The sequence below is a fragment of the Kogia breviceps genome, chromosome 15, assembly GCF_026419965.1.
Source record: "Kogia breviceps isolate mKogBre1 chromosome 15, mKogBre1 haplotype 1, whole genome shotgun sequence".
Taxonomy (NCBI): domain Eukaryota; kingdom Metazoa; phylum Chordata; class Mammalia; order Artiodactyla; family Physeteridae; genus Kogia; species Kogia breviceps.
The window spans coordinates 43,627,110-43,641,861 of NC_081324.1; the positions used below are offsets into that span (position 1 = coordinate 43,627,110).

General features: G+C 40.1%; 1 protein-coding gene across 3 annotated transcripts in view; it reads left to right on the top strand.

Annotated features, from left to right (window-relative positions):
• The window catches only part of GAREM1 (GRB2 associated regulator of MAPK1 subtype 1), a 222,527-nt gene that overhangs the window by 174,226 nt on the left and 33,549 nt on the right, over positions 1-14,752 (top strand). For all 3 annotated transcript variants that reach the window (XM_059040273.2, XM_059040274.2, XM_067014837.1), the window contains one exon: positions 13,456-14,628. In XM_059040273.2, coding sequence (XP_058896256.1) covers positions 13,456-14,628 — 1,173 coding nt within the window. The remainder of the gene's footprint in view (positions 1-13,455; positions 14,629-14,752) is intronic.

Below are 14,752 nucleotides of genomic sequence, written 5' to 3' on the forward strand. Positions count from 1 at the left end.
GTTTATTTTTATTTTTATTTCCAGTACTCTAGGAGGCAGATCATAAAAGATATTGCTGAGATTTATGTCAAAGAGTGTTCTGCCTATGTTTTCTTCTAAGAGTTTTGTAGTATCCGGTCTTACATTTAGGCCTTTAATCCATTTTGAGCTTATTTTTGTGTATGATGTTAAAGGATGTTCTAATTTCATTTTTTTTTTTTTTTACATGTAGCTGTCCAATTTTCCCAGCATCATTTATTAAAGAGAACATCTTTCCTCCATTGTATAGCCTTGCTTTCTTTGTCATAGATTAATTGACCATAGGTACATGGGTTTATTTCTGGGCTTTCCACCCTGTTCCATTAATCTATATTTCTGTTTTTGTGCCATTACAGTACTGTTTTGGTGATTGTAGCTTTGTAGTATAGACTGATGTTAGGGAGCCTGATTCTTCCAGCTCCATTTTTCTGTCCCAAGATTGCTTTGGCTATCTGGGGTATTTTGTGTCTCCATACAAATTTTAAGATTTTTTTTGTTTCAGTTCTGTGAAAAATGCCACTGGTAAATTGAGAGGGATTGCATTGAATCTGTAGATTGCCTTGGGTGGTATGGCCATTTTAACAATATTGATTCTTCCAATCCAAGAACATGATATACCTTTCCAACTGTTTGTATCATCTTCACTTTCTTTCATCAGTGTCTTACAGTTTCAGAGTACAGGTCTTTTGCCTTCTTAGATAGGGTTATTCCTAGGTATTTTATTCTTTTTGCTACAATGGTAAATGGGATTGTTTCTTTAATTTCTTTTTCTGATCTTTTGTTGTTAGTGTATAGAAATGCAACAGATTTATGTGTATTAATTTTGTATCCTGTAACTTTACCTAATTCACTAATGAGCTCTATTAGTTTTCTGGTAGCATCTTTAGGATTTTTTATGTATAGTATCATGTCATCTGCAAACACTGATAGTTTTCCTTCTTTTCCAATGTGGATTCCTTTTATTTTTTTTTTCCTTCTCTGATTGCCATAGCTAGGGACTTCCAAAACTATGTTGAATAAAAGTGACGAGATGGGGCTTCCCTGGTGGCGCAGTGGTTGGGAGTCCGCCTGCCAATGCAGGGGACGCAGGTTCGTGCCCCGGTCCGGGAAGATCCCACATGCCGCGGGGAGAGGCTGGGCCCGTGAGCCATGGCCGCTGAGCCTGCGCGTCCGGAGCCTGCGCTCCGCAGCGGGAGAGGCCACAACAGTGAGAGGCCCGCGTACTACAAAAAAAAAAAAAAAAAAGTGACGAGAGTGGACATCCTTGTCTTGTTCCTGATCTTTTCCCCATTGAGTAGGATGCTACCTCTAGGTTTATCATATATGGCCTTTATTATGGTGAGGTATGTTCACTCTATACCCAGTTTCTGGAGAGTTTTTATCATAAATTGGTGTTGAATTTTCTCAAAAGCTTTTCCTGCATCTGTTGAGATGATCACCTGGGTTTGGGGGGGGGGTTGAATTTTATTTTATTGTGTTTTTTTTTTATACAGCAGGTTCTTATTAGTCATCCATTTTATAGACATCAGTGTATACATGTTAATCCCAATCTCCCAATTCATCACACCACCACCACCACCCTTGCTGCTTTCCCCCCTTGGTGTCCATACATTTGCCCTCCACATCTGTGTCTCTATTTCTGCCCTGCAAACCAGTTTATCTGTACCATTTTTCTAGGTTCCACATATATGCATTAATATACGATATTTGTTTTTCTCTTTCTGACTAACTTCACTCTGTATGACAGTCTCTAGATTCATCCATGTCTCTACAAATGACCCAATTTCATTCCTTTTTATGGCTGAGTAATATTCCATTGTATATATGTACCACATCTTCTTTATCCATTCATCTGTCGATGGGCATTTAGGTTGCTTCCGTGACCTGGCTATTGTAAATAGCGCACAAATGAACATTGGGGTGCATGTGTCTTTTTGAATTATGGTTTTCTCTGGGTATATGCCCAATAGTGGGATTGCTGGGTCATATGTTAATTCTATTTTTGGTTTTGTAAGGAACCTCCATACTGTTCTTCATGGTGGCTGTACCAACTTACATTCCCACCAACAGTGCAAGAGGGTTCCTTTTTCTCCACACCCTCTCCAGCATTTTTTGTTTGTAGATTTTCTGATGATGCCCATTTTAACTGGTGTGAGGTGATACCACATTGTAGTTTTGATTTGCATTTCCCTAATAATTAGTGATGTTGAGCAGCTTTGCATATGCTTCTTGGCCATCTGTATGTCCTACTTGGTGAAATGTCTATTTAGGTCTTCTGCCCATTTTTGCATTGGGTTGTTTGTATTTTTAATATTGAGCTGCATGAGCTGTTTATATATTTTGGAGATTAATCATTTGTTGACTCATTTGCAAATGTTTTCTCCCATTCTAAGGGTTGTCTTTTCGTCTTGTTTGTAGTTTGCTTTGCAAAAGCTTTGAAGTTTCATTAGGTCCCATTTGTTTATTTTTGTTTTTATTTCCATTACTCTAGTAGGTGGATCAAAAAGGATCTTGCTGTGATTTATGTCAAAGAGTGTTCTTCCTGTGTTTTCCTCTAAGAGTTTTATAGTGTCTGGTCTTACATTTAGGTTTCTAATCCATTTTGAGTTTATTTTTGTGTATGGTGTTAGGGAGTGTTCTAATTTCATTCTTTTACATGTAGCTGTCCAGTTTTCCCAGCACCACTTATTGAAGAGACTGTCTTTTCTCCATTGTATATCCTTGCCTCCTTTGTCATAGATTAATTGACCATAGGTGTGTGGGTTTACCTCTGGGCTTTCTATCCTGTTCCATTGATCTATATTTCTGTTTTGGTGCCAGTACCATATTGTCATGATTACTGTAGCTTTGTAGTATAATCTGAAGTCAAGGAGTCTGATTCCTCCAGCTCCGTTTTTTTCCCTCAAGACTGCTTTGGCTATTTGAGGTCTTTTGTATCTCCATACAAATTTTAAGATTTTTTGTTCTAGTTCTGTAAAAAATGCCATTGGTAATTTGATGGGGATTGCACTGAATCTGTAGATTGCTTTGGGTAGTAGAGTCATTTTCACAATGTTGATTCTTCCAATCCAACAGCATGGTATATCTCTCCATCTGTTGGTATCATCTTTAATTTCTTTCACAGTGTCTTATAGTTTTCTGCATACCGGCCTTTTGTCTCCCTAGGTAGGTTTATTCCTAGGTATTTATTCTTTTTCTTGCAGTGGTAAATGGGACTATTTCCTTAATTTCTCTTTCAGATTTTTCATCATTAGTGTATAGGAATGCAAGAAGATTTCTGTGCATTAATTTTGTATCCTGCTACTTTACCAAACTTATTGATTAGCTCTAGTAGTTTTCTGGTGGCATCGTTAGGATTCTCTATGTAGAGTATCATGTCATCTGCAAACAGTGACCGTTTTACTTCTTCTTTTCCAATTTGTATTCCTTTTATTTCTTTTTCTTCTCTGATTTCCGTAGCTAGGACTTCCAAAACTATGTTGAATAATAGATGCAAGAGTGGATATCCTTGTTTCTGATCTTAGAGGAAATGCTTTCAGTTTTTCACCATTGAGAATAATGTTTGCTGTGGGTTTGTCATATATGGCCTTTATTATGTGGAGGGAGGTTCCCTGTATGCCCACTTTCTGGAGAGTTTATCATAAATGGGAGTCGAATTTTGTCAAAAGCTTTTTCTGCATCTATTGAGATGATCATATGGTTTTCCTCCTTCAATTTGTTAATATGGTGTACAACGTTGATTGATTTCTGTATATTGAAGAATCCTTGCATCCCTGGGATAAATCCCACAGGATCATGGTGTATGATCCTTTTAATGTGTTGTTGGATTCTGTTTGCTAGTATTTTGTTGAGGATTTTTGCATCTATATTCATCAGTGATATTGGTCTGTAATTTTCCTTTTTTGTAGTATCTTTGTCTGGTTTTGGTATCAGGGTGATTGTGGCCTCATAGAATGAGTTTGGGAATATTCCTTCCTCTGCAATTTTCTGGAAGAGTTTGAGAAGGATGGGTGTTAGCTATTCTCTAAATGTTTGATAGAATTCGCCTGTGAAGCCATCTGGACCAGAACTTTTGTTTGTTGGAAGATTTTTAATCACAGTTTCAGTTTCATTACTTGTGAGTGGTCTGTTCATATTTTCTATTTCTTCCTGGTTCAGTCTTGAAAGGTTATACCTTTCTAAGAATTTGTCCATTTCTTCCAGGTTGTCCATTTTATTGGCATAGAGTTGCTTTTAGTAGTCTCTTAGGATGCTTTGTATTTCTGTGGTGTCTGTTGTAACTACTCCTCTTTCATTTGTATTTTATTGATTGAGTCCTCTCCCTCTTTTTCTTGATGAGTCTGTAATAGTTTATCAACTTTGTTTATCTTCTCAAAGAACCAGCTTTTAGTTTTATTGATCTTTCCTACTGTTTTCTTTGTTTCTATTTCATTTATTTCTTCTCTGATCTTCATGATTTCTTTCCTTCTGCTAAGTTTGGGTTTTGTTTATTCTTTCTCTCGTTCTTTAGGTATAAAGTTAGATTGTTTATTTGAGATTTTTCTTGTGTCTTGAGGTAGGCTTGTATTGCTATAAACTTCGCTCTTAGAACTGCTTTTGCTGCATCCCATAGGTTTTGGATCATCGTGTTTTCATTGTCCTTTGTATCTAGGTATTTTTTGATTTCCTCTTTGATTTCTTCAGTGATCTCTTGGTTATTTAGTAACATATTGTTTAGCCTCCATGTGTTTGTGTTTTTTACATCTTTTTCCAGTAATTGATTTCTAATCTCATAGCATTGTGGTCAGAAAAGATGTTTGATATGATTTCAATTTTCTTAAATTTACTGAGGCTTGATTTGTGACCCAAGATGTGATCTATCCTGGAGAATGTTCCATGCGCACTTGAGAAGAAAGTGTAATATGCTGTTTTGGGATGGAATGTCCTGTAAATATCAGTTAAATCTATCTGATCTGTTGTGTCATTTAAAGCTTTTGTTTCCTTGTTAATTTTCTGTTTGGCTGATCTGTCCATTGGTGTAAGTGAGGTGTAAAAGTCCCCCACTAGTATTGTGTTACTGTCGATTTCCTCTTTTATAGCTGTTAATAGTTGCCTTATGTATTGAGGTGCTCCTATGTTGGGTGCATATATATTTATAATTGTTATATCTTTTTCTCGGATTGATCCCTTGATCATTATGTAGTGTCCTTCCTTGTCTCTTGTAACATTCTTTATTTTAAAGTCTATTTTATCTGATATGAGTATTGCTACTCCAGCTTTCTTTTGATTTCCATTTGCATGCAATATCTTTTCCCATCCCCTCACTCTCAGTCTGTATGTGTCCCTAGGTCTGAAGTGGGTGTCTTGTAGACAGCATATATATGGGTCTTGTTTTTGTATCCATTCAGCAAGCCTGTGTCTTTTGGTTGGAGCATTTAATCCATTCACGTTTAAAGTAATTATCGATATGTATGTTCCTATGACCATTTTCTTAATTGTTTTTGGTTTGTTTTTGTAGGTCCTTTTCTTCTCTTGCGTTTCCCACTTAGAGAAGTTCCTTTAGCATTTGTTGTAGCACTGGTTTGGTGGTGCTGAATTATCTTAGCTTTTGCTTGTCTGTAAGGCTTTTGATTTCTCCATCAAATCTGAATGAGATCCTTGCTGGGTGGAGTACTCTTGGTTGTAATTTCTTCCCTTTCATCACTTTAAGTATATCATGCCACTCCCTTCTGGCTTGTAGAGCTTCTGCTGAGAAATCAGCTGTTAACCTTACGGGAGTTCCCTTGTATGTTATTTGTCGTTTTTCTCTTGCTGCTTTCATTAATTTTTCTTTGCCTTTAATTTTTGCCAATTTGATTACTATGTGTCTTGGCGTGTTTCTCCTTGGTTTTATCCTCTATGCACTTCCTGGACTTGGGTGGCTATTTCCTTTCCCATGTTAGGGAAGTTTTCAACTATAATCTCTTCAAATATTTTCTCAGGTCATTTCCCTCTCTTCTTCTTCTGGGACCCCTATAATGCCAATGTTGTTGCATTTAATGTTGTCCCAGAGGTCTCTTAAGCTGTCCTCATTTATTTTCATTCTTTTCTTTTTATTCTGTTCCGCAGCAGTGTATTCCACCATTCTGTCTTCCAGGTCACTTACCCGTTCTTCTGCCTCAGTTATTCTGCTATTGATTCCTTCTACTGTATTTTTCATTTCAGTTATTGTGTTGTTCATGTCTGTTTGATTGTTCTTTAATTCTTCTAGATCTTTGTTAACCATTTCTTGCATCTTCTCGATCTTTGCCTCCATTCTTTTTCTGAGGTCCTGGATCATCTTCACTATCATTATTCTGAATTCTTTTTATGGAAGGTTGCCTATCTCCACTTCAGTAAGTTGTCTTTCTGGGGTTTTATCTTGTTCCTTCATCTGGTACATAGTCCTCTGCCTTTTCATCTTGTCTATCTTCCTGTGAATGTGGTTTTTGTTCCACAGGCTGCAGGACTGTAGTTCTTGCTTCTGCTGTCTGCCCTCTGGTGGATGAGTGTGTCTAAGAGGCTTCTGCAAGTTTCCTGATGGGAGGGACTGGTGGTGGGTACAGCTGGCTGTTGCTTTGGTGGACAGAGCTCAGTAACTTGTCTGCTGATGGGTGAAGCTGGGTTCCCTCCCTGTTGGTTGTTTGGCCTGAGGTGACCCAACACTGCAGCCTACCCAGGCTCTTTGTTGGGGCTAATGGCAGACTCTGGGAGGGCTCACGCCAGGGAGTACTTCCCAGAATTTCTGTACCAGTGTCCTTGTCCTCACAGTGACACACAGCCACCCCCTGCATCTGCAGGAGACCCTCCAACATTAGCAGGTAAGTCTGGGTTAGTCTCCCCTGGGGTCACTGCTCCTTCCCCTGGGTCCCAATGAGCACACTACTTTGTGTGTGCCTTCCACTAATGGAGTCTCTGTTTCCCCCGGCCTGTCAAAGTTCTGCAGTCAAATCCCACTAGCCTTCAAAGTCTGATTCTCTAGGAATTCCTTCTCCCATTGCCAGACCCCCAGATTGGGAAGCCTGACGTGGGGCTCAGAACTTTCACTCCAGTGGGTGGACTTCTGTGGTATAAGTGTTCTCCAGTTTGTGAGTCACACACCCAGCAGTTATGGGATTTGATTTTATTGTGATTGCGCCCCTCCTACCGTCTCATTGTGGCTTCTCCTTTGTCTTTGGATCACCTGGGTTTTATTCTTCAATTTGTTGATGTGGTGTATCACACTGATTGATTTGCGGATATTGAAAAATTCTTGCATCCCTGGGATAAATCCCACTTGATCATGGTGTGTGATCCTTTTAAAGTATTGTTGGAAACAACCCAATAAAAAATGAATGGAAGACCTAAATAGACAGTTCACCAAAGACATACAGATGGCCAAGAGGCACATGAAAAGATGCCCAACATCACTAATTATTAGAGAAATGCAAATCAAAACTACAATGAGGTATCACCTCACACCTGACAGAATGGCCATTTTCAAAAAATGAAACAATAAATGCTGGAAAGGGTGTAGTGAAAGGGAACCTTCCTGCACTTTTGGTGGGAATGTAAATTGATATAACCACTATGGAGAACAGTATGGTGGTTCCTTAAAAAACTACAAAATTGAACTACCACTTGACCCAGCAATCCCAGTACTCGGCACATACCCTAAGAAAACCGTAATTCAAAAAGAGACATGGGGGCTTCCCTGGTGGCGCAGTGGTTGAGAGTCCACCTGCCGATGCAGGGGACGAGGGTTCATGCCCCGGTCCGGGAAGATCCCACATGCCATGGAGTGGCTGGGCCCGTGAGTCGTGGCCGCTGAGCCTGTGTGTCCAGAGCCTGTGCTCCACAACGGGAGAAGCCACAGCAGTGAGAGGCCCACGTACCACAAAAAAAAAAAAAAAAAAGAGACATGTACCACAATGTTCATTGCAGCTCTATTTACAATAGCCAGGACATGGAAGCAACCTAAATGTCCATCAACCAATGAATGGATAAAGAATATGTGGCACATATATACAATGCAATATTACTCAGCCATAAAAAGAAACGAAATTGAGTTATTTGTAGTGAGGTGGATGGACCTAGAGTCTGTTATAGAGAGTGAAGGAAGTCAGAAAGAGAAAAACAAATACCATATGCTAACACATATATATGGAACCTAAAAAAAAAAAAAAAATGGTACTGATGAACCTAGGGGCAGGGCAGGAATAAAGATGTAGATATAGAAAGTGGACTTGAGGACATGAGGGAGGGGGAAGCTGTGGTGAAGTGAGAGTAGCATCAAGGTATATACACTACCAAATGTAAAATAGGTAGCTAGTAGGAAGCAACAGCATAGCACAGGGAGATCAGCTTGGTGCTTTGCAATGATGTAGAGGGGTGGTATAGGGAGGGAGGCTCAAGAGGGAGGGGATATGTGGATATATGTATGCACATGGCTGATTCACTTTGTTGTACAACAGAAACTAGCATTGTGAAGCAATTATACTCCAATAAAGATGTATTTTTTAAAAAAAACAACTCTAGTTCTGAAAGCCTTCCAAAAAAAAAGTATTGTTGGATTTGGTTAGCTAGTATTTTGCTGAGTGTTTTTGCGACTCTTCTTCATCAGTGATATTGGCCTGTAATTTTCTTTTTTCATGGTATTTGTGTCTGGTTTTGGTATCAGGGTGATAGCGGCCTCACAAAATGAGTTGGGAGTGTTCCTTCCTCTGCAATTTTTTGTAATACTTTCAGAAAGATAGGTGTTAACTCTTCTCTGAATGTTTGATAGAATTCACCTGTGAAGTCATCTGGTCCTGGACTTTTGTTTGTTGGGAGTTCTTTAATCAGTTTCAATTTGAGTACTTGTGATTGGTCTGTTCATATTTTCTATTTCTTCCTGTTTCAGTCTTGTGAGATTGTATCTTTCAAAGAATTTGTCCATTTCTTGTAGGTTGTCCATTTTATTGGCATATATGGTAGTCTCTCATGATCCTTTGTATTTCTGTGGTGTCTGTTGTGACTTCTCCTTTGTCGTATCTAATTTTATTGATTTGAGTCCTCTCCCCTTTTTTCTTGATGAGTGTGGCTAAAGGTATATCAGTTTTATCTTTTCACAGAACCAGCTTTTAGTTTCATTGATCTTTTCTGCTTTTTCTTCATCCTTATTTCTGCTCTGATCTTTATGATTTCTTTCCATCTACTAACTTTGGGTTTTGTTTGTTCTTCTTTTTCTAGTTGCTTTAGGTGTAAGGTTAGATTGTTTATTTGAGATTTTTCTTGTTTCCTGAGTTAAGATTATATTGCAGTAAACTTCCCTCTCAGAACTGCTTTTGCTGAGTCCCATAGGTTTTGGATCATCACACTTTCGTTTTCATTTGTCTTTAGGTATTTTTTTATTTCCTCTTTAATTTCTTCAGTGATCCATTGGTTGTTTAGGAGCATATTGTTTATGTTTTTACAGTTTTTTTCTTGTAGTTGATTTCTAATCTCATAGTGTTGTGGTCATAAAAGATGCTTAATATGATTTCAATTTTTTTTAATTTACTGAGGCTCACTTTGTGGCCCAGCACGTATTAGTCCTGGAGACTGTTCCACGTGCACTTGAAAAGAATTTGTATTCTGCTGCTTTTGGATGGGATGCTCTATAAATATCAATTAAGTCCATCTAGTCTGATGTGTCATTTAAGGCCTGTTTCCTTATTGATCTTCTGTCTGGATGATCTGTCCACTGATGAAAGTGGGGTGTTAAAGTCCTCCACTATGTATTACTGTCGATTACTCCTTTTATGGCTGTTAATATATGCCTTATATATTGAGGTGCTCCTTTGTTGGGTGCATATATATTTACAGTTGTTATATCTTCTTGGGTTGATTCCCTTGATCATTATGTAGTTTCCTCCTTTGTCTCTTATAACAGTCTTTATTTTAAAGTCTGTTTTGTCTGATATGAGTATTGCTACTCCAGCTTTCTTTTGATTTCCATTTGTGTGGAATACCTTTTTCCATCCCATCACTTTGTGTGTGTGTGTCCCTAGATCTGAAGTGGGTCTCTTGTATACACCATATATATGGGTCTTGTTTTTGTATCCATTTAGCCAGTCTTTGTCTTTTGGTTGGAGCATTTAATCCATTTACATTAAAGGTAATTATCGATATGTATATTCTTATTGCCATTTTGTTAATTGTTTTTGATTTGTTTTTATAGGTGTTTTTCCTTCCCTTCCTCTTTTGTTCTCTTATGATTTGAAGACTGACTTTAGTGTTGTGTTTGGATTCCTTATTCTTTTTTGTGTGTGTATCTATTGTAGATTTTTGGTTTGCTGTTACCATGAGGTTTTGATATAGCAGCCTATATATAAACAAGATTGTTTTAAGTTGCTGGTCTTTTAATTTCAAATGCATTTCTAATATCCTGCATTATGCTCTCCTCTTCTCATGATTGCTGGGGTTTTTTTAATATTTATTTATTTATCTGATTGCTCCAGGTCTCTGTTGCAGCATGTGGGCTCCTTAGTTGTGGCTTGTGGGCTTCTTAGCTGCAGCACAAGGGCTCCTTAGTTGTGGCATGCAAATCTTAGTTACAGCACGCATGTGGGATCTAGTTCCCTGACCAGGGATCAAACCCCGCCCCCTGCATTGAGAGCACAGAGTCTTATCCACTGTGCCACCAGGGAGGTCCCCCATGGTTGCTGGTTTTGATATCATATTTGTGTGTGGATGATTTCCTATCTTTATGTTTGCCTTTACCATTGAGCTTTTCCATTCATAATTTTCTTATTTGTAGTTGTGGCCTTTTCTGCCTAGAGAAGTTCTTTTAGCATTTGTTGCAAAGCTGGTCTGGTGGTGCTGAATTTGAATTCTCTGAGCTTTTTCTTGTCTGTAAAGCTTTTGATTTCTCTGTCAAATCTGAATGAGAGCCTTGCTGGGTAGAGTATTCTTGGTTGTAGGTTCTTCCTTTTCATTACTTTAAATATATCATGCCTCTCCCTTCTGGCCTGCAGAGTTTCTGCTGAGAAATCAGCTGATAACCTTATGGGAGTTCCCTTCTATGTTATTTGTTGCTTTTCCCTTGTTGCTTTTAGTATTTTTTCTTTGTCTTTAATTTTTGTCAATTTGATTACTGTATGTCTCGGCATGTTCCTCCTTGGGTTTATCCTGCCTGGGACTGTCTGTACTTCCTCTACCTGGGTGACTGTTTCCTTTCCCATGTTAGGGAAGTTTTCAGCTATTATCTCTTCAAATATTTTTTCAGGTTTTTTTCTCTCTCTCTTCTCCTTCTGGGACCTCTGTAATGCGAGTATTGGTGCGTTGAATGTTTTCTCAGAGGTCTCTGACTGTCCTCATTTCTTTTCATTTTTTTTTTCTTTATTCTGTTCTGCAGCAGTGATTTCCACCATTCTGTCTTCCAGCTCACTTATCCATTCTTCTGCCTCAGTTACTCTGCTAATGATTCCTTCCAGTGTACTTTTAATTTGAGTTTTTGTGTTGTTCATCTCTGTTTGTTTGGTCTTTAGTTCTTCTAGGTCTTTGTTAAACATTCCTTCTATCTTCTCAATCTGTGCCTCCATTCTTTTTCTGAGATCTTGGATCATCTTTACCATCATTGCTCTAAATTCTTTTTTGGGTGGATTGCCTGTCTCCACTTCACTTAGTTGTTCTCTGGGGTTTTATCTTGTTCCTTCATCTGGGACATATTCCTCTGCCATCTCATTTTGTCTGACTTGCTATGATTGTGGTTTCCTTACCACTAGGCTGCAGGGTTGTAGTTCTCCTTGCTTCTGCTGTCTGTCCCCTGGTGGATGAGGCTGTCTAAGAGTCTTGTGCAGGCTTCCTGGTGGGAGGGACTGGTTTCTCCCCACTGGTGGGTGCAGCTGGGTCTTGTTTGTCTGTTGGGCAGGGCTGTGTCAAAGGCCATGTTTAGTGGGCAGCTGTATGCTCAGGAAGACTTTAAGCAGCCTGTCTCTTGATGGATGGGGCTGTGTTCCCACCCTGTTGGTTGTTTGGCCTGAGGTGTCACAGCACTAGAGCCTACAGGCTGTTGAGTGGGTCTAGGTCTTGGTGAGAAAATGGCTGCCTTCTCTAGGGCTCACACCAATGAGTACTCCCCAGAACTACTGCCACCAGTGTCTTTGTCACCACAGTGAGCCAAAGCTGCCCCCATCTCTGCAGGATACCCTCCAGTACTAGCAGGTAGATTTGGCCCAGGATCTTATGAGGTCACTGCTTTTTTTCCTGGGTCCTGGTGCACATGAGACTTTGTGTGCACCCTCCAAGAGTGGAGTCTCTGTTTCCCCCAATCCTGTGGAATTCCTGAGATCAAACCCCACTGGCTTTCAAAGCCAGATTCTTTAGGGGCTCCTCCTCCTGTTGCCAGACCCCCAGGCTGGGGAGCCTGACGTGGGGCTCAGAACTTTCACTCCTGTGGGAGAACTTCTGTGGTATAATTATTTTCCAGTTTGTGGGTCGCCCACCCAGCAGGTATGGGATTTGATTTTATTGCAGTTGTGCCCCCTCTTACCATCTCATTGCGGCTTCTTCTTTGTCTTTGGATGTAGGATATCTTTTTTGGTAGATTCGATTCCAGTGGTTTGTTTTTTTGTTTTTTGTCGATGGTTGTTCATCAGTTACTTGTGATTTTGCTGTTTTTGTAAGAAGTGAGATCACATCTTCTACTCCACTGTCTTATCTCTGTCTTTTCTTTCCATTTATATAAAATTGTTAACAGGTTATCTTTAGTGGTCAAGTTGTGTAGAAATCGTTCATTTTTATATCTGTATTTTCTAATATTTCTTCCAATGAGTATGAATAGTTTTCATAATAAATAAAAGAATGGGGAGAAAGAAAACATTTTTTAAATCCTTTGTCCCAATTTTAGGAAATTTAATAAAATTAGCAAATTTTTAAAGGTAAAAAATAAGTAGAATTTTGATAGTTTAAAAAGAATTTTCTACAGTGACCGGGGCACGAACCCGTGTCCCCTGCATCGGCAGGCGGATTCTCAACCACTGCGCCACCAGGGAAGCCCATGAAAGCATTTTTATAACTGAAAATGATACAATGATAATATTAATGTCCCCAAATAATTATCCATATGGTACAATACATAGGAAAAGAAACTAGAAGGATGTTTATCAGACCATTAACCATGGCTGTCTCTGCATCAGGTTCGTGGGTGTTATTTTTTGTGTTTTTTTTCTTCTGTATTTCCCAAAATGTTACAAATGAATACAGGGTACCTTCTTCTTCAGAAAAAAAAAAAAATGCTTTTAAAAGTCTAAACTAACATCATCTTGTTATTGTTAACCACATAAATATTACAGGAGAAATGGATTGTCTAAATTTAGTATTAAAACAAAACAGCATTTTCCTTTGTGTATGCATGTGTGTCTTAATAGCGTGTTCGCTACTTCTCTGTGTGAATAAACTAAAGACAACTACCCTAAAATTTGATCTATTCTATTGTAGGTTGCTTCAGGTGAATGCAATGAAGACACCGAAGTTTACAACATCACCCTTTGTACGGGGGATGAACTCACTCTAATGGGCCAGGCAGAAATCCTTTATGCAAAGACTTTCAAGGAGAAGTCACGACTCAACACCATCTTCAAAAAGATTGGGAAGCTCAATTCCATCAGCAAGCTGGGAAAAGGCAAAATGCCGTGCCTCATTTGCATGAATCACCGGACCAACGAGAGCATCAGCCTCCCATTCCAGTGCAAGGGTAGGTTCAGCACCCGAAGCCCCCTGGAACTTCAGATGCAGGAGGGCGAGCACACCATCCGCAACATTGTGGAGAAAACCAGACTTCCCGTGAACGTGACCGTGCCCAGCCCTCCGCCGAGGAACCCGTATGACCTCCACTTTATCCGTGAGGGGCACCGCTACAAGTTTGTGAACATCCAGACCAAGACGGTGGTGGTTTGCTGTGTGCTGCGGAACAACAAGATCCTCCCCATGCACTTCCCTTTGCACTTGACTGTCCCCAAGTTTAGCCTCCCAGAACACCTGGTGAAGGGGGAAGTATGGCCTGAAACCCTGGTCCATCACTGGTTGGGTATCTGCCAAGAACAGTTCGACATCGATGAGTATTCACGGGCAGTCCGCGATGTGAAGACCGACTGGAACGAGGACTGTAAGAGCCCCAAGAAGGGCCGGTGCACTGGCCACAACCATGTGCCCAATTCCCTTAGCTACGCTCGCGATGAGCTCACCCAGTCCTTCCACCGGCTCTCGGTCTGTGTGTATGGCAACAATCTCCATGGCAACAGTGAGGTGAACCTCCACGGCTGCAGGGACCTGGGGGGAGAGTGGGCCCCCTTTCCTCATGACATCCTGCCCTATCAGGACTCGGGTGATAGTGGGAGTGACTACCTTTTCCCAGAAGCTAGTGAAGAATCAGTGGGCATCACAGGGAAGTCAGAACTTCCTTATGAAGAGCTGTGGCTGGAGGAAGGCAAGCCCAGCCATCAGCCTCTCACTCGCTCCCTGAGCGAGAAGAGCAGATGTGATCAGTTTCGAGGTTCCGTCCGGTCCAAATGTGCACCTTCTCCCCTTCCTGTCCCCGGAACTCTGGGAGCAGCAATGAAGTCTTCAGAGATTGCCCTACCTCCACCTCCAGTGCCTCCCAAATCTGAAGCCGTAAGTCCTTTCTGGTTTTGGGTGATGTGCCATTCCTTCTGTCTCTCTGCTCAGTCATCTGCTAATTTATTTTCTTTCTTAAAGAAAACTCCCCAGTGGAAGATTATCAGAATGAGCAATTTGC